At 30.8% G+C, this 20,199-nt stretch overlaps 1 protein-coding gene across 1 annotated transcript; it reads left to right on the top strand.

The window, feature by feature from the left end:
- The first annotated feature begins 3,688 nt into the window (after positions 1 to 3,688).
- On the top strand, positions 3,689 to 6,321 carry LOC133672741 (uncharacterized). The gene is made up of 2 exons (XM_062093256.1): positions 3,689 to 4,114; positions 4,205 to 6,321. The coding sequence occupies exon 2, from the start codon at positions 4,380 to 4,382 to the stop codon at positions 5,901 to 5,903; it is 1,524 nt and encodes a 507-aa protein (XP_061949240.1). The 5' UTR covers positions 3,689 to 4,114; positions 4,205 to 4,379; the 3' UTR covers positions 5,904 to 6,321.
- The last annotated feature ends 13,878 nt before the right edge of the window (positions 6,322 to 20,199 follow it).

The following is a 20,199-nucleotide window of genomic DNA, read 5'->3' as shown; positions in this document are numbered from 1 at the left end:
GTTTATGAACTTATTGATTTTCATATGGAATAAGCATAACTAGTTTGATTTTTTTTTTATGAGAAAACTAGTCCATTCATGAGTGCTTTGCCTAGGGTCATATCATTTTTTTTTGAAAAATTTACTTTCATCATCTTATAGTTTAGTTAAAATTTTATCTTACATTTATATTAAATATATATCAAAAATTTGTTTTGATATATATTTTATATAAATTTGAAATCGTTTTCCTTACAAATCCAAGGTTCATAAACTTATTAATGTCTACATGGAATAAGCATAACCGGTTTGATCACGTCGTTTTCTTTTATGAGAAAACTAGTCCATTCATAAGCATTTTGCTCGACGTCGAATCAATTTTTTTGAAAAAATTACTTTTATCATCTTATAGTTTAGTTAAAATTACACTTGCTCACTAACTTTTTAAAAATTACACTTTGCAACCTGAGCTTTGTTGTACGTGTATTAATTTACATCATAAATCATCTTATAGTTTAGTTCATTTTACATCCATCAAGAATGTAAATTGTAATTTTTTAAGAGTTGATAGGCAAGTGCAATTCCGACCAAACTATAGCATGCCTTTCCTAATTATTTTAAACGTAAAAAAGAATGTCAAGTATGTGGGGAATGTTTTGGCAGTGTCATTAAATCCCGTCAAGTGGATTAATTTTAAAAACTCCCGACCTGACTCCTCGTCTAGCTCAAGTTATCACTTAAACCAATTGGGAGTTTACCCAACTTGAATCAATTGATTTTAGAGGTTCAAATACAACATGAATACCCAGTAAAAACATGTCTTAACTTTAAAAAAACCTCAAGATGACAATGTTATTTTAAATATTGAGATGACGCCAGATTGGATTAACCAGGTCTCCTCGCAACTCGAGTCATAGACTCGACTGAGTTTTATAACTTTCTTTCTGTAAACTTTTTTTTATATAATTATATGATAAAAAATAGATTCTTATGAAATCAAGCACCAACCCTAAAATAGAATTGACATTTATTTGAGAACATGATAATCATATATAAAACAAATATAAATAAATCAAAAAGTCTATCTCACAACCAATCCAATATTAAAGAAAGAAATAAAGGGAATCGATCAAAGAAATTATAAAAGGACCAAAAACTAAAAAAATATGTTGGGTTTGGTGGATAAACCTTTCAAACTCATGATTCAGGTAACCCGGGTAAACACATGAAACCCGTGAACCAGGTCACAAACTCCACTAAGGTTAATAACTTGTTTTTTTTTTAAAAAAACTATTTTTTATTTAACTATATAATAAAAAAACTAGACACTTACAAAATCGAGCACCAACCAAATACTGAGATGTTTGTTTTAGACCGTGATAACCTCATAGAAAGTGAAATGAAAAATAATTATGAAACTCAATTCTCAACTAACCCTATAGCGAATGATGAAATCAAAAAATAAATTTTAAAAAATAAAATATAGAAAAGTTAAATCTACCAAACCGTGAAGCGATTCAACCTGTGAACAAGTCCATAGGCTTTCTAAAGTTTAATAACATGGTTTTTTTTAAAAAAAACTAATATTTTTAGCCACATGATAAAAAATAAACAATAACAAAATCGAGTTCAATTATATATAAAAAATATATATATATCTGCCAAACTCATGAACCAGTGCAACTTGGATTACCCTGCTAAAGTCGTAATATGAGGCATTAACTCCACAAAGTTTAATAACTTAGTTTTTTTTTTAAAAAAACCATTATCTATTTCAATAAACATGAAATAAAATAGATGATATTGCAATGCTAAAATATTTTTTTAATTAATATTAACTTAGTGCCAAGATATTTTTTCAATATTACGATAATCATATAAAAAAAGAGTAAAATGAATTATCAATTTTAAATTCTAATAAACACACAACATAAGAAATAAGTTAAAAAAATAATCAATAAACAGCCAAAATACAGAAAAGAAATTCACGCTTTTGTTGTAATAAGGGCAATCTACTCATCTTTGAATTGAAAATTCAGTTAAACTCTCTCTCTCTTTCACACCATCACCTATTAATTAAAAATCTTTGGGCCAAAAAAAATCAGTGCCAGTTAAATCATAAAAATGCTAACTATTTCTGTTTATTTCTTAAACAAAAAAAAAAGGTTCATAATAAACAACTTTTGAAGTGGTGGGAGGCTTCAACTAACAATCATTCGATTATTTTCGAGTCTGGTTTTGAGTTCTAATGAAAAATATTTCCTTGATATTATCTGTATTATTATTATTAGTTGTTTCTAAAGAGCTCTAAACAACCGAACTGCAAAATATGATACAGGTTCTTGCAAGGAGAAGTGATATTATTTTGTTTTTTTTATTAGATTTGGCCCGTTTTTAAAAACAAATTTGATTTCGCCCTTAACCAGATTAGAGAGTTTCTTTTGTTTCTTTGTTTGTTTGTTGAGAAAAAAGGATCGATAGGTTGTAAGGTGTACCTGTCAAGAACTGCAGAAAGAAATCCCTTGGAACTGGTAGATATATATTTTATAGTTGGGAATTAATAATTAAAGTATCGCATAGAATCAGTAATTACAAGCTGCTTTAGCTAGCCTTACGTATAGATTTGAAATTCGGGTCTTCAGGATTAGGGTTTGGTTATTGTAGCGGCAAGAACAGATCATTGACAAGAGATATATCATATCAAACCACGTACGATGATGAAGACGTCTAAGAAATTACCAAGTGTGTGTAATTTATTTAATAATAATCTACTAAATATTCTAAATTAAGGATATAAACAGTAACAATATTATTTATATATAGCTTCTCTTTAGTTTTGATGGTTGCAGCAAACTCAGGGTGTTGGTGAGCAGATCCATCCATCCACAGATTTGATGTTTTTTCTTCTCTCTTCCAAACATGTAAAATTAATTTGAATTATTTCTCACATTAATCACGTATATACGTGTTAAGAATCTCATGATCTTTGCTTCTATACGTCTCAGCAGAGAAAAAAACTGCGAAAGATTCTCTGAGGTTCCTCAATTATAACTCACAAATAGCATATTAATTTTCTTTTCCTGATATTTTATCACACGACTCCTGACTTGGTCAAAGGCTGTGCCCAGAATTACAATTAACTATATATATATATATATATATAGTCATTAAACCTAACCTTCCTCGGAAACATGGGACAAAATCTAGATAATGTTAGATTTCCAGATTGGAGTCCAAACTACACGAGACACTTCATCTTCTATATATATTTTTTTATATGTGATTTTTTGAAAAGTAAATGGTGGTCAATATTGGTGATGGTTGTTATACCTCTTTTATACCATTCAACTACCATTTTTCCTAATTTGGTTGCTTGCCCATCACATTATTCTACACCCATAAATAATTTTAATCATAGCATATATTTTTAATCGGTGCATGAAGACAATTTTAATACTTTCTATCTAGTACCAGTACTGTGGTAGTATGTGGGGCTAGAATGGTAGATATTATTTTTAAAAATATTTTTGTTTAAAAATATATAAAAATAATATATATTTTTTAATTTATTTTTAATCCTGAGACATCAAAATAATTAAAAAAACATGGTAATACCATACTTAAATGTAGAGACTTTTATCTCTCTAGTACTATGGTGGTAGTATATTTTAACAGCTCTCCCTCGCCTCTTATCCTTTTCTTCTTTTCACACTGAATCAAAACCACACCTCTCACATACTTTGACCAGTTGCCTTGCCGCTCCTATCACACCCCTCTCCCCCTCGGCTACCCCACTCTGATCTTTTGAGAGAAACTGCGAGCAGAAGCGGCCTCTGTTTGAGAGAAGAAAAGGCTGGAGAACCACCCTTCTTTCTCTTTGTCTCTTGAAGAAAACCCTAACTCACCTCAGTACCCCCATATTACGCTTAAAAACAAAAGGGAAACAGAAAACACCCAAAGAGAGTTAGCTTCCATTCATCTCTATCTCTTTCTTCCCTGATGGAACTATCAATTTCATGATCCTGGGCTGTTTATTCCATTCTTTACACCATCATATACCCTTTTGTCCAAAACCAAGTAAAAGCAAGCCAAACGCTGTCTTCTTTGTAGATCAGAGCTTTAAAGACAACTTGGGGTACTTTTTCTGAGAATAGCTCTCCTTGATTTATCTTCCAGAAGACTTTTCGCTTTCTTCCTTTATATTACGACATGCTTTGTTTTGTAGCTTCTCCCCCCTTCTTAAATGAGCCTGATCGAGTCTGTGTGGTAAGTCAATAAGTAAGCACGCAAAAATCTCACTGCATATATAGATACATCTCTCTCTCTCTCTCTCTCTCCATATCTCTGTCTTTCTTTTACGTCTTTCCCTTTTAGTTTCTCTCTCTTTTTCTTGAAGAAAAATGGATTCTGGCAATAGTGGAAGTATGCAATCCTCCAGTGGTGGAGATGAAGAGTATGATTCACGCGCTGAGTCAATCTCAGCTTTCTTGAACAACAATAACAACCCATTAAGCCATGTTGGTCCCATGTCTAGTAACCCACCACCACAACCAGAACACCACCACCACCAAACCCACCACTCTTCTTCATCATCAACGATGTTGTTTGACCCTTTATCAAACTATTTTGATCCTTTATCATCAGCATCATCAAGATCACCACCACCTCCTTTCACGAACCCAAATTCACTCCTCAATCTTGATATGGTTTGGTCTAAGAACTTAAGATCTGAACCCAATTGCACTGATCTTGGTGGCTTCATTTCGTCTTCCTCACCAACCCAACAGTTGTTTACCAACCAAACTCAAACTAGAACCACTTTTCAGTCTCTACCACCACATGGACATGAAAGTGCTACAAGAGGTCCAGTTTCAGTTTCAGGGACAAATGATCAAGTCAGTAACACTGCAGGGGTTAGAAACCCGAAGAAAAGATCAAGAGCTTCTAGGCGTGCACCAACTACTGTCTTGACCACAGACACCACCAATTTCAGAGCCATGGTTCAGGAGTTTACAGGGATCCCTGCACCACCCTTCACATCCTCACCTTTCCCAAGAAGCAGGCTTGATCTATTTGGAACTGCAGCCTCCACTTTGAGATCAGCTGTCTCTCACCATTTGGACCCTTCACCGCCTCCTTACCTTTTAAGACCGTTTGCTCAAAGATTCCAACCACCTCCACCACCAGCACCACCATTTGCCTCTTCAGGCTCTACTGCATCATCATTTTCTACTTCTATGGTTGATGCTATAGCCTCCACTACTACAACTAACATCAACAATTCCGGTGCTTGTACTAATAGTACTACTACTTCTAATATCTCCTCAACTTCCATTAACTACCAACTACCTTCTGATTTAGGCCTTTTGAAACAGCCGCACCACTTGCTCAACATCAACGTCCAAAACCCAATTCTCAATTTCCACCCTCTTTTTCAAGCCCCTCAAAAATATCCACTTCCAAATTCAACCAATATCCTTGGCACCACAAAAGCACAACAAGGGTCTTCTTTAGAAATCCCATCAAATGATTCACATCTCAAAATGGGTGGTTTAGAAGAGTTCGGGATGAGCCACGGCCATGTTAGCACAAACCTTACAGGGCTTCAAAATATAGTTTCATCATCATCGTCACCATCAGCGGATGCGACGTTAATGAGAAGAAGTGATCACAACAACAATCTTGCAAACTGGGGAGATGGGGTTGGTTCAAATGAGGGTGGCCATCATCATCATCAACAACAACAAGGTCTTCTAAGGTCCATTAATGGCAATTACAATAACTCAACCCAGCGTGTTACAAACGGGAAAGTTAACTTCTTGGCTTCATCATCATCAGATTTTCGTGGTGATAATAAGGGGCAAGAGAATGTGGCTACAAGAAGTGAAGGTATGATGGAATCGTGGATTTGTTCTTCTGATTAGGAATATAAGTTTCTTATTATTAGTATATGATGATCACCATTAAGAAGTAGTAAATGATAACGAGATCATAATCAGAGAGAGAGAACGAAGATGAAGAGGATAAAGCTTAAATGGCGGTGAGTATCTATGTTGATGCATGAAAGAAAAGAATATTTTTTTGTCTCTCTCCATTTGAACCATGACTTTTGGTTAACCTAATTAGGACAACTTTTTTTTTTCTTTGATTTTATTTCCTTTTTAATCTCTCCTAGTTATATGTAAATAATAGCTTTTCTTTTTTATTTTGACATTTTTCCATGTATTATTAATTCATGATCCTTGTACATCCCTATACAAACGATCATGGCACTCTTAATTACTTCTCCTAGCTAGCTCTTGATAGTAATTAAAATGCTTTAGTTTAATTTACGAAGTTCAATTTCTCTCTTGGTAGCTAGAATATATGTTCTCTTTAAAGAAGTCAAATTTGAGATTTTTTCTGTCGCCTGCTGCTGCTGTGAAAGAAAGAATGAAGAGTCTTGAGCTACATGTGATGAGCAATCTTTGGATGGTCTTCACATGGCATGTTGGTTTGTTCAAGTTGACCATAACAATATTGAGGTGGATTAAGGACATGTGAGGAGGATCGAGGATTAAGTACTGGAAAGTTATTTTTTAGATTTTTTTTAAAAAATTTCTTATGTTTGTTTTTTATTTTAAAAGTGAGCAAATGAAAAACACTTTACCGTTAAAAAAAATTTAAATTTAAATTAGTTTTTAGTAAAGTATTTTATTTTATTTTGGATGAAAAACAAGTTTTAGAAAAGTTAAAAATTTTAAAATATCATGTTATTTGTTGATTTTATCGAACTTGGTTTTTAAACTTTTGATTGATTTATATTTTGTTTTGAATTTTTTTTTCAATTTAATCTCTTAGAATTTGATAATTTTTATATAAACTTTAATCCTTATTTTTTTTTATTGTTAATTTTTTCTCTTATTTTTTTTAATTAAAATTTTTTATCTGATTTTATTTTAAATAATTTATGACATTATAATTATTTTTTTTTAATTTTATTTGTCTTTTAATTTTTTTATCTGTCAAATTTGATCTTTGTTATTTATTTTATTTGAAATAATTTATAAAATTAATTTTTTTTTCAATTTCATTCTCATTCAACTTTTTAATTTGTAAAATTTATTTTTTATTTTTTAATAAACTTAAAAAATAAAACACTAATAAATTATTTTTCAACTCATTTTGTATAATATTACCAAACATTGAAAAATAATTATTTTTTAAAAATTTATTTTTTAAAAAAATATTTTTTTAAAAAATTATCCACTAAACAAACTCCATAAATGAAAAACAGAGCCCAATCAAAGTATGTGTGTGTGGTACTTGCTCGTGTTTCCATCACTTTTATAGTCCTTGTTATCGAGTAGTAACTCAAGAATGATGAACAAGAACACATCGTTTAGTGCCAGCAAATTAATATAAAAAAAAAACACAATACATGGGGTTGAAGTTTTGTTTGGTTTTGTTTAAAGGAGTTGTTTATTTTTATGTTTTAAAAATATTTTTAAAAAAATTAAATATTTTTATTTTTTTTAAAATTAATATTTTTTGATGTTTATAGATCATTTTAATGTGTTGATATTAAAAATAATTTTTAAAAAATAAAAAAAAATTAATTTAATATCTTTTTAAATAAAAAACAATCACAGCCCACCATTAAAATCATATCTATCGATCTAGGATTACTGCATCTTCTCGTTAAAATAATTTAATAATCGAGATCATTTTAATATGTTGATATTAAAAATAATTTAAAAAAAATAAAAAAATTATTTTAACATATTTTTAAATAAAAAATATTTAAAAAACAATCAAAACACGTATAAAAATCATATCTATCAATCTAGGATTACCGCATCATCTCGTAACCTTTGTGGTATTTTGTGGTGTCCGTAATGTATGAGTGATTGGTGGCGCGATTTGGGGAAACGTTGGCCGCCGCAATCCTGTCTTAGATTAATCAAATCTCTTCTTGCACGTGGTTCTGCTTCTTTCTTTACTTAGCACTTTGTATTTATTTCCACAATAAAAGAAAGAATTAGCAAAATGTTGCTTCATTTTTTTTTAATGGTAATTTGAAGTCCTGATATATATAAATTATAGGATAAATTATAGGTCTTCAGTTTTATTTAGTTTTTTTTAAAAAAAAACAAAACTAAGCCTCTAATTAAGGATATTTACATATATAATACATGTCATGTCAGGTCCCCTAAAGAAATCACTAATGGTTTTAAAGGACACCAACAAGTAGAGACCGACTGTGCGAGTTGGACAAAAGTGCCTTTTTAGTACAGCAATAAAATGCTCGGAGATATTTCTTTTGCCCTTCTGTGAAGCAAAAAAAAAAAAAAAAAAAAAAAACTATAGACGGGCATTAATTAAAAATTACATAAACCTCGCTTTCCCACCGATCTACTTTGCCTTAAAAAAATTTCCCCCCCTAGAACGAACCAAGTGATTTGATTATTGTACCTTACAAAAGTTTTCATTTAAAAATGTGGGTGCACTATGAGCTTTAAGAAGTCAAATTATGTGAGTATCGCAGACAACGCATGTGTGGACAAGAACAATATTTAGCTCATATTAGCTGTAACTTCGCTTTTAAATGGATGTTTACGAATGCACAGTTGAAATTATATTATTTAGAAATTTGAAGTTTTTTTAAAATAATAACTTTTTTTTATGTTTTTAAATCATTTTAATATACTAATATCAAACATAATTTTTTTAAAATATAAAAAAATATTTTAATATATTTTTAAATAAAAAAATATCTGCTCTCGAATTAGCAATCACTCCTAGGACACGACATGTGTGGTGGGCGACTAGTCATATTTCACGTATTTTTCTTAGGTGCTTTACAGCTTTCATGTTGCTTCAAAGAAAATAACAAAGGGATTGCAAATTAACATACATACGCTTAGGACTTCATAAGGTTAACTTGTTGATGAACTCTCTACACACACACCCTGCAATGTTTAAATCTCTATAATTAGTTGCTCACTCGCAAGTTTTTGAATCACTAATTTAGGAGATAATTTATGTTTTCCCAATTCAGCTGCTCCGAATATGTTTAGATATTCCAGTGATTAGTTGCTCTACAGAATGTCAAGACCCATGAAAACATGCAAACAAGAATCCCAAGCATCAAATCAATGACAAATTGGCCCTTCCAATTTTGTTCCCTGGTTGCCTGCCAGGGGTGCTAATTCAGTACAGCTTCTTTTTTTACTTTGGTGTTTTTTTTAAAATATTTTTATTTAATATTTTTTATGGCTTGAATGTGTTAATGCTAAAAATTAAAAAAAAAATATAAAAAAAACCCCATAGATCTAGAAGGATTATTGACTAGCACCATCAGATTTGAGCGTGTAAGTTTATTCAAGCACCGTTTTCCTCCCATTATCGTATCTAAGCTTTTTCAAGGAAAAAGTGTAACCATTTTGTCCGGCATTCAAATCAAATTATAATTTTTTTAGGGGAAAAAAAAACATGCAGATGTAGATGTAGCTTTTGCGAAACCATGGTGTGTGACAAAAAATCTTCTTTCCCGCCGAACGTCTTGTTACAGAGAAGAAGCACAGCAGAGAGTGCTGGTCAATAGTGTTCCAAATTGTCGAATTTCTCAAAATAAGAGAAAAAGGTTGGCGTAGCAAAGCAAGCACTCCTCTGGAACAGTTATCATGATCAAAAGTGGGCATTATCCTTTGCATGAAATGGAGATATAAATCTAAAAAGTAGATGATCTTTTTTTCATCACATTGATTGATAGATCATGATCTTTTTCACTTCAATTATACAATATCCACCACTTTCGCCTTTGGTGTTTAAATTTTGAATCATGAGAAAGGGAGTGGTGTGGTTTCAAAAATTTGTGAATCTTTTTGCTAAAGGGGAGACGTTTTCATATGAATTATGAAGGCCAATCTATAGGATTCTGGCTGGAAACTTTTGTAAAGGGCACTCTTCCTTTCTCACCATTTATATGTGTTTTATATAATCCAAAGCTTTCTCAAGGAAAATAAATCTCAAATGATTAGCCATGGGATTTTGGGAGTCTAAAGGGCCAGCCACGGGCAGGCATTTTGCTGATAGACGGGGGGAGAGAGAGAGAGAGAGAGAGAGAGAGAGAGAGAGGAGGGTGGTGGTGTGACTTGTGACACTTCTTTTACCATCATGGGGGTGGTCCATGCCAGTGAATGTAACTATAGCCTTTGATCTTTAGCAATGATGACTCCTCTCCTCGCTATCTCTCAGCCCATAGGCTTCTGCTATGCTGGAACAGTCTCACAAAATGGCAAGGGCATCATTCTTTCTCCATCTTTCTCTGTACAGAAATATAAAAATTGGTAGTGCCCTACATTTTTGAGCCAAGCTCAAAAAGATGTACAACTTTTGACATCTTCATCATAAGGCTGGCTCCCTCCATTCCCCCTCCTCACTTGAAGCCATTCCCTCATTTGAAAAAGCATATATTCAAGTGCCCAATACTGGAAGAAGACAAACTTCCACATTTGCAGAATAATAGTATCTTATTCCCAAGTCCACATATCATGTCTATTTAGGCTAAGTCTCATTCATAAACTAAATATTATAAAGGAAAAGGGAAAGGGAACGAAAGGAAAAGAAAGAAAGGAAGAAAAGGGGTTCTGGTTAGAGCTAGCCCCAACGCACAGATCCAATCTTAGCTGCTTTTTGACTTATTTGCACCTCAATTTTGTAGCGTGGGTTATCCTAATTAACACTAGCTAGGCATCTATATATGTGTAACACGTATCATGTTACTTCATGCCCATGTATATATAGGCATATGTTGTCCAAAACCACAATTCCTCCTCATCTATGGTTTTGCTTTTATTGTCGTTTAGACTATGTTCCTCAACAAAACCGAGGGAGGAAGAAAATAGAATGAGGTGAAGCCATTCATATTGTCCATCTATGTATTGTTTCGATACGAGTGAAGAGCAAGAGGTTGTAAAGAAATCAAATTTAAATAAGAAAAATATATATTATTTTTTCTTATTTAAAATTTGATTTCTTTTCAATTTCTTGCTCTTTATATATATATATATATATATATATATATATATATATATCCTAATTTTAAAATCCATAAAACATTTGTATCCTAATCTTAACAAAATCTTACGCATTCGCTCCAAATTTAAAGAGAACGGCTTACGTTGGTCACGGGAGTTTTTTTTTTCCCTTTCCCCTCCCCCTCCTTTTCCTCGTACCCTAGTATAAAGACAAATTACATGGAAATTTGCAATTTTCCCTTGTTCTTCTTCCCATTTCAAGTAGCTAAATACTACAGATTAGATAGAAGTAAAGTCTCTAAAGATCATGTAATAACCTCTCTCCCCCCGATTTTTTAGAAGAGAAGGTATCTTTCTTCTCTACAGAAAAGGAACGTCTTCCTATAGCTAATACTCGGTGGTCTCTCTCTTGGAGGAGGCTTCCCACGTCTATCCTGCCCACCTAGCTAGGAGGGATGGAGATGGATCTTTATTTGGTTAGGATTCCTCTTTTGTGGCAAATGGCAACACCAGTTAGAAATTAATGGTGCTTTAAATGAGGTTTCTTGGGTGAAAACAAGAGATTTTTTCACAATTAAAGAGCGGAGGATGCAAGACAACATCTTGTGGTGCGAAGAAAGAAGAACCTTGGGATGGCGAAACAAGTTTACTAGGTCATATCTTCATCATCGAGCCTCATGAGCTTCATCCCATCCATGTTTTCATATATGAATATCCCTAGTTAATGAGGCCATATCTCAATGTTTCACCTAACGAATCTTGCTTCATATAAATTGCATACACCTATTATTGACGTCATATCATTTTTAACATTAATTCACAAGAAATCTTAATCGAGAGAAGTCCCATCAAAAAGGGTGTTTTTAGGAGCCTCGATTTGAAAACTCTTCAAATGTTTGGTGCTACTACACATCAAACCCCCCAAAAGCTATCAGTATGTGCGCATACAGTACTGAAATGAGTCGTGTAGATAGCACGCAAAGCTCTCCAGCACGCACATAAAATGGAAGAGGTGTGAGACCAAAGGATTGCCTTTTGAATATCATCCCATTACATAATTAAATCATCTGTTTCATCTCCTAGTGCCGACTTTTGTACTGAAGGCCGTAGCTGTTTAGTTGTGTGATCATTAACGGTATCCGGTAATAATATGAAAAATGCCTTTGAGATTTAAATTATAGCAATATTACAAAAGCCATAGACATACTTAAATGACGATCATGAAGATTTTCCCCCCGTAAACAACCCTGAAAAACTCTCTTTGGAGGTCAAGTCTTTTAGCATCGAGCTCAGTTTCTTACAACTTTTAAAACTTTTTTGTTTTACTTTTGATAATCAAACAAGTTTAAAGCATAGTTAACACTTTAATCCTGTCAAAGACATAACACCACTTAATATTAAACTCGGCACGTCCCTTATCTGGATGGTGTTGTAAGAGAATACAGTTCTATACTTTGCTTTTTATTTCCTTTTATCATACACTAGGGTTCAAATCCACAATTACAAAAGGATGAACATGTATATACTGAATATATATATTAGCTGATGGGGCTTTAATTAGGTATTGGATTTGTCTCCGAGCATCTCGATGGTGAAATAAAAAAATTAAAGATGAAGACACTTCCATTTACTATCAATGACTGACAATATTCTAAATAAACATTGTATTTTAATTGTGCTTTAGATAGTCTAAACATGATAAAATGTTAAAATCATAATTCTTCCTTCAAGCAACGATGCAAAATATTTTTTAATGAAAAATATATTAAAATATTTTTTAAAAACAAGGACCAATTTTAAAAACACTTTAGAGAGAAAAAAGGAGCACAATTCCAGGATCAAACGGTGACTTACTATTTGTTTCAACGACTTCTCCAATGGAGAAACTTTTCGAAGTAAAAACCAGTACTTGAACAGGAACTCCATTTACTGTGGTGCTTATTTAAAATCTTGCATTATGACTTGTCTGTCTTGGTGGGTCAGGAGTGATTTTCATGAAGTCCACATTTGTCTGCCACTACTGTCATGTTATGAACTGCAAGCTAATAGTTTCCATAAAGCAAAATGTCCCTTTTCATTGCCTCCAAATCAATTAACCTCCTTGATTAGATTTAACCACAAGAGTTTAAGGTTACAAAGAGACATTTTACATCATTCGAAAACAAATTTTGATGCTACCCATGTAACAGTCTCACAATGATTAATGATAAAGGTACAGTTTTTTTTTTTAAAAAAAAACCTGATTTATTATATATATATATATATATATATATATTCAAGAAAATATATGAAATTATCTTTTTTTTTAAAAAAATATTTGAAAATATTTGAAAATAATATATTTTTTAATTTTTAACATCATTCCATTAAAACGATTTAAAATAAAATAAAATCAAGAATTTTCAACAATAATTTTTAGACGGAAAAACAAACACTCATTAACTGCAATGCAAACATTCTTTCAGGGCTCTTGATTTCCTGCCATATGATAAGCTAATTATAGTGAAAAAGGCATGCTAAGAATGGGCAAAATCTGGGAATCATTTCTTTGAAGCTCTTAAGATTTGCTAGTGGCCGTTAGGGTTCCTTGTAATGAGGAGATGCTTAATTGCAAACAAGAACTTGTATAATGCAATTGAGTTTAACATGATTATGGCTTTTGTCTTAAGACAATAAAGGTGGGATCGACTGGTAATTGTTTTCTTTTTTTTTTTGCAGGTAATAAAGGCAGAGCTGCAAGAAAAGAAAAGGGAAAATAGGACTGGAAACAAGACATTTTACCGCAAAATCGCATGGGCAAGTAAAACTGTGAAATTCAAGCATGGAGAAATAAGAAACTTTTTGATAAATATTGGGAGTGCTATTTGGATTAGATTTGTCTCCCAGCAAAGCCCACAGCGCGGCAAATAAGGTTCTTGACGTTGATGAGAATGTGCATCCAACTAGAGACAAAGGGGTTTTGTGGGCCCTTCTCAAAGCCACCCGTCCTTTCTCTCATCATGCTTGCTCCCCATTCATCATGCCATTTCCCATAGCCCATCCATATTTTAATGAAATCGTGGCGAGTGAGTCAGCTTACGATGCCACGCAATTCTTGGGTCCCACTCTATCACCTTAGGCCTTAGCCTCCATGCCTAGATTTACACCCATACGGGTCTTTTTCTTTCTCTCTTTCTTTTTTCTTTTCTATTTTGTATTTAAATAATCTTGGTTTTTCATCTTGTTTAAGACTCTTTTTTTTTTTTGACACAAACGTTAAAACTCTCCATGTGCTACGTCAACTCTTAAAAAGTTTCAATTTAGATGGAGTTTGTGGCAAATGAATATTTTAGGGTATAAAAGTGTAAATTACGGGGTAGTGGTTGTTTTTTAAAATAATTTTTTAATTAGAAATATATTAAAAAAATAATTTAATTTTTAAAAATTATTTTTAATATTAACACATTAAAACGATCAGAAAATACCAAAAAAAATTATTTAAGACTTTTTTTTGACAAAAACGTTAAAACTCTCTATGTGCTAAGTCAACTCTTAAAAAGTTTCAATTTAGATGGAGTTTGTGGCAAATGAATATTTTAGGGTATAAAAGTGTATGGTAGTGGGTGCTTTTTAAAATATTTTTTTAATTAGAAATATATTTAAAAAAATTATTTATTTTTTAAAAATTATTTTTAATATTAGCATATTAAAACGATTGAAAAAAATCAAAAAAATTAATTTGAAGAAAAAAATAAAAATAAAAATAAAATTTTTTAAAAATATTTTTGAAACGAAAAAAAAACAGGCTCTTAGTCAGCCATTTATCATGGCTCGGTTTTCTTAAAATGATGAATTCAAAAAAAGAAAAACACTAGTTCTAAGGAAATAAATAAAGTTATTGATGGCATCAAATAAAGAAAACCTAAAAATACTTCATAAAGAATTGTTATAGGCTTTTAACCTAGAGAATTCATTGGTCGAGCCAATTCATTTCTCAAGTTGTTGTTGTGGTCGTATTAATGAATTTAGTTTTATAAATATCATGCTAACTATTCCTAAGCTATCATTAAAAAAAAAAAAACCCTAATCTTCACTTCATTTGATTAATGGGCTTCAAGACCAAATAGTGGAAAAACAAGCTTGAGGGCGTTCAGATTTTAGAAAGCGAACTTTGGGCCCTCAGATTGAAGATATTCTTAGAATCACCGACTCTTGGTGTTCTTATTTTTATTATTGTTCAAGCTTAAGACAAAATGCAACTATCACCACCACATATGATTTGTCATTACTTAAAATCATTTCACCGTGGGTTTAATAGAATGGACATGCTTATTAAAACATGGGATATTACCTGGATTTCATCTCTTTACACTTTCAATTTTTTTTTTAAAAAATTGAGCCTTCTCCTCTTTTCATATTTGTTGAGTACATCTAATTTTTATTGTGTTCTATAAATATATTTATTTCATGATATTATGTGATTTGTCATTACTTAAAATCATTTCAATGCAGGTTTAATTTTTATTATGTTCTAGAGTATGTTTGTTTAAGAGGTGCGCTGCGTAAAAAAACATATATTGCATGCTTTTTATAAGCAGCACACTTCACAAACAAACACTCTATTAATGACACATTTCTAACTTTTCCATTTACATTTATGAAATTAAATAATTAAAAATGTGACTTTTATTTTGATTTTAATTAATTAGGTTAGTTTAGTTTTTTTTTATTAGTTCTATTTCTTTTTATCATTTAATTCTCACCAAAATGAAAGAGTTATTGTGGGTTTCAAAAAAAAAGTAGAGGTATATATTAACTAATGATATTATGATAAAAGGGACATATATTAAGAGATTGATGTATGAGTTTTTTTGGAAAAATAAATATTTTTCTAAGTTAATTTGATTTTTTTTATTCTGTATGATTATGTTTTTCTAGTTTATTTTTTATTTGAAGACAATAATTTTCATATTTTATTTTTCCCATTAATATTATTATTTTTTTTCTTGTTTATTTTCTATATAAAAAGTTGTAATAGTTTTTTTGGCAAGTGAGACATAGATGAATAAAATTAGGTATCTTGAGAATTTCCTTATAGTTATGATATTATTGGTCTTTAATGGTCTTGACTTGTAAGAAACCTTGATATCATTTTCTCTCCTCAACGTTAGTTAGTATTAGAGGCCAAACATTCCGAGTGATTTTGGTTGGAGGTTCTAGAGAACGTGTATCAGAGCTCATTGATTTCTAGTAGTTACTACTATGTGATGTTAAATAACTATAGTTAAAAGAGATTGTAGAACATAATGTGATCGTGTAGAAGAGAATAAGAATGTTCTTCCTAGGAAAAAAGACATCTCATAACTAGGGTGTTGTTTTCATTGACACTGGATGTTGTTATTCAAAGTTTTGATTGTGGGGCTCGTGTTGAGGTGACATGTACACAGATGTTGTGCTGGGGATCTATGATGGGGCATCCCGCATAAAATATTTGTGTTAGAGACCTATGATGGAAATGTCATCACAAATATATTAGGGATCCATGATGGCGTGACCCATACACAAATGGATGTTCATAGTAAAAAATAGTTTTTGACCGAGGTCTGAACTTAAAGATGAGTTCCTTGCAACTTATGAAGATTGATGGAGAGTTTCTTTTTTGGGAAAATAAATATTTTTCTTAGTTTATTAATTTTAATTTTGTATCATTATGCTTTTGTAATTTTTTTTCTCAATTGAAGATAATAGTTTTTATATTTTATTTTTTATATTCAGTATTATTAGGATTTTCTAGTTTGTTTATATATATATATATAAAGGATTATAATAGCTTTTTAGCAAGTGAGACGTGAACGAATAAAGCCTTTCTATAATTATGATATTTCTAATATTTTAGGGTTTTGACTTACAACAAACTTAATTTTCTGTCGCTTTCATGTGGTCAGAGACTCAATCAAATTTAGGGTTTGCTTTTGGGAAGTTTTCAACATACTAAATTTGGATAAATCCATTAAACATTAGTAGTTTAGAAGGGGCTTAGAAATGCATACTATCATATGAATAGAAGGGCGTGGTTGAGAATAATTTATAAATTGGGAACATGATTGAGACTTGAAAAATTCTATTTAGGACTTGGCTGAGACTAGCCAAATAGTCTAGTGACTAATTTGGGGTTTGCCTTTGTCTATAAGAGGACAAGGATATTGTTTGGAACAACCTTAAATACACTAAGATTTTCTTACAAGGATAGAGAGATTACTTGAGGTGGTCGTAATTACTCCACCAGGAAATGTATCCCCCCCACCCCAAAAAAAAAAAAAAAAAATCTTAGTCCTAGCATGTCCTTTAATTTTAAGTGTATTAAAAGGATGGAATTAATCTTAATGTGCATCTAGATTGAATTTTGAATGTCATGATCACTAACCATCAAAGCAAAAGCGAATAATTACGAGACAGAAAGATATAGTAATTCAAACGACAAGTAGCAGTTTTACTGAATAAAAAACGGCCACCTTTTGCAAAAAGGGAGGGGAAGAATAACTTGTAGAATTGGAATAATACTCGGCATAATCAAGTAAGGATGTGATTACGAAGACTGGCTCTGGCTACACTTTCGGCGAGTCATTTCCAAGCAACTTTAATGCTCAAGAACAAGATCACGTTTTCCCAGCTACAAGCATAGTATAAATCATGCCAGCAACAGTAAGAAGTAAAACATCAAAGAATCAACCGTTAATGTCGACTGCAACCCACTATGTATAGAATTTGGATTCATTCTTAATTAGAAATTAATATATATTTGGTAAGTTGTAAGAGAAAATAATTATCGGTTTCAAGACTCTCGGATTCTAAAGCTACAGTGGGAATGAACTCATTCATCCAAGTATTGTTTTATTTTTTACTTGCTAGTTTTGAGTTTTTTTTTATTCCTTTTCTTTGTTCAAGGTAAATTACTAAAAAAATTCTTCGAGTCTTAAAAACCAATTATGCAGGAAGATATTTTAAAATTTACAAGCTATATATATCAAAATAAAAATAAAAAATTCAATTCTTATATTAAAAATAAATTCACAACAAAAAGATGAAAACTTCAAATTAAGGCCTCGTCTTTTTAGGCTTTTTTTCTTCGCGAGTCATTTTTTTCATTACAAAACAAGATGACACTTTGAAGTTGAGAAAAATACAAGCAAAGATGTGTGCGAAGACAAGGGATAAACGTCAAATTAGCTCTCATACTGCTCCATAATAAGTAAGAAAGGTTTTAACCAAACTGTTTTACCACTGAAAGACGCAAGGATAAATCATAATTATCGGGGGAAAAAAAAAACTTCACACAGAATGATAGGATTTCCATGCTTTGCCAGAATATGTGGGTTTGATTATGGGCTTGGATATCAGTTTTGCTGGGCTTGATTAGGAGTTTGCTTGAAAAATAAATTCATTAATTTATATGAGAGAAATGGAAAAAAGTATACGGATGAAAGTGAAATATTAAATATAAGGAAATATTAACTTGTGTCGACCTCTTTTTTTTATTTAGTAATCTAAGATGTTTAAAGACTTTCATCACGTCGGTTCATCTTAAAAAATATCATTAATCAAGAAAAAGAGTGTTTATTAAAAAACAAATTGTAAGCGGTATCACTAAGATTATTGGTAAAACAATATAGCACTCCACCTGCCTAAAAACTTTGTATTTTGCAAAGAATTTGTCAAAAAATAAAATATATCAACCATGAAGAAATTGTATACGTAGGCAACGCGCCAAGCTGGTGCATTTTATTTTCTCAAAACTTTACCCTATTTGTTTACTGAAAAATAATTTTTTTTAGAGAGTGAATTATTTTTCAATATTTAGTAGTGTAATGAAAAATAGATCTCATTTATTTGTTGGAAAGTAGTTTTCTTTTGGAAAGTAAATTTCAGGAAAGTGAATTATTTTTCGATGTTTAGTAGTGTAAAAAAAAATAAGTTGGAAAACACTTTTCAATATTTGGTTATGTCATGGAAAATGAGCTGGAAAATAACTTATTAATATTTTATTTTTTTCAAGTTTATTAAAATAATGAGGAACAAATCTTACAAATTAAAAAGTTGAATAAGAATGAAATTGAAAAAAATATAATTTCATAAATTATCTCAAATAAAATAAATAATAATCAAAATAATAGAGATCAAATCTAAAAAATAAAAAAAATAAAGAAACTAAGAAATTAAAATTAAAATAATTAATATTTCATAAATTATTTCAAATAAAATAAGTAACAATAAAAAGAATAAGGACCAAATTTAATAGATAAAAAATTTCAATTAAAAAATGATAAAGAAAAAGAAAATAACAATTATAAAAATAAAAGCTAAAATTAATATAAAAATTAAATTCTAAGAGATGAAATTGAAAAATAAATATTCAAAACAGTAAGTGTATATATATATATATATATATAACAATCAAAAGTTTGAAGATCAAATTTAATATAATCAGTAAATAATATGATATTTTTAAATTTTTCACAACTTCTAAAAAGTATTTTTCGTATAAAATAAAAAAATACACTTTTTTAAAAATCAAATCAATTTTTTTTAACTAAATTTTTTTTTATTGATTAACAATCAGAAAAGTTTAAAAGAAAACAACACTCTTTGAAAAATACAATGGACGGGTTAAAGAAAAATAAAACGCAGCAAAAGTGTTACCACTTGGGCCATGTGGCCCAAACGGCAACGCATTAAAAAAAATTATGTACCATCAATTACAACCTGAGGCTCTACTTTCTAGTACAAAGAAGGATTCATAGCCATTCATTTTATTTTTTTTCCTCTCTTTTTTAATTAATGAGGTACTAGTTTGTATATTTAAATTAATTTTATATATTTTAATTTTTAATAATTCTAAAATAATTTAAACTCATAATAACTAAAAAAACAAATTCAAAACTTCAACAATTAAACTATCTCTCCAATTATATGTCACAATCATTAAAAAATAATTCAATTTGTAGATGAAAGCAACTTCTTACTCTCTAATTTCTAGAAAGATAAAGAATAGCACTCGAAGACGACATCAATTTTGGCTGTGCTTTCCACTCGAGTTTGGTATGAGTTTTCTGCTCTTAAACAATAAAGACCGTCTCCCACTCCTATTCTCGTCCTTTCCTCTCGGAGCCACTATGAAAGACTGCAGAATTTGATTGGATTGAAAGCAATATAGTCTCTGTCT

The sequence above is a fragment of the Populus nigra genome, chromosome 14, assembly GCF_951802175.1.
Source record: "Populus nigra chromosome 14, ddPopNigr1.1, whole genome shotgun sequence".
Classification (NCBI taxonomy): Eukaryota; Viridiplantae; Streptophyta; class Magnoliopsida; order Malpighiales; family Salicaceae; genus Populus; species Populus nigra.
This window is presented reverse-complemented; position numbering and strand designations above follow the sequence as displayed.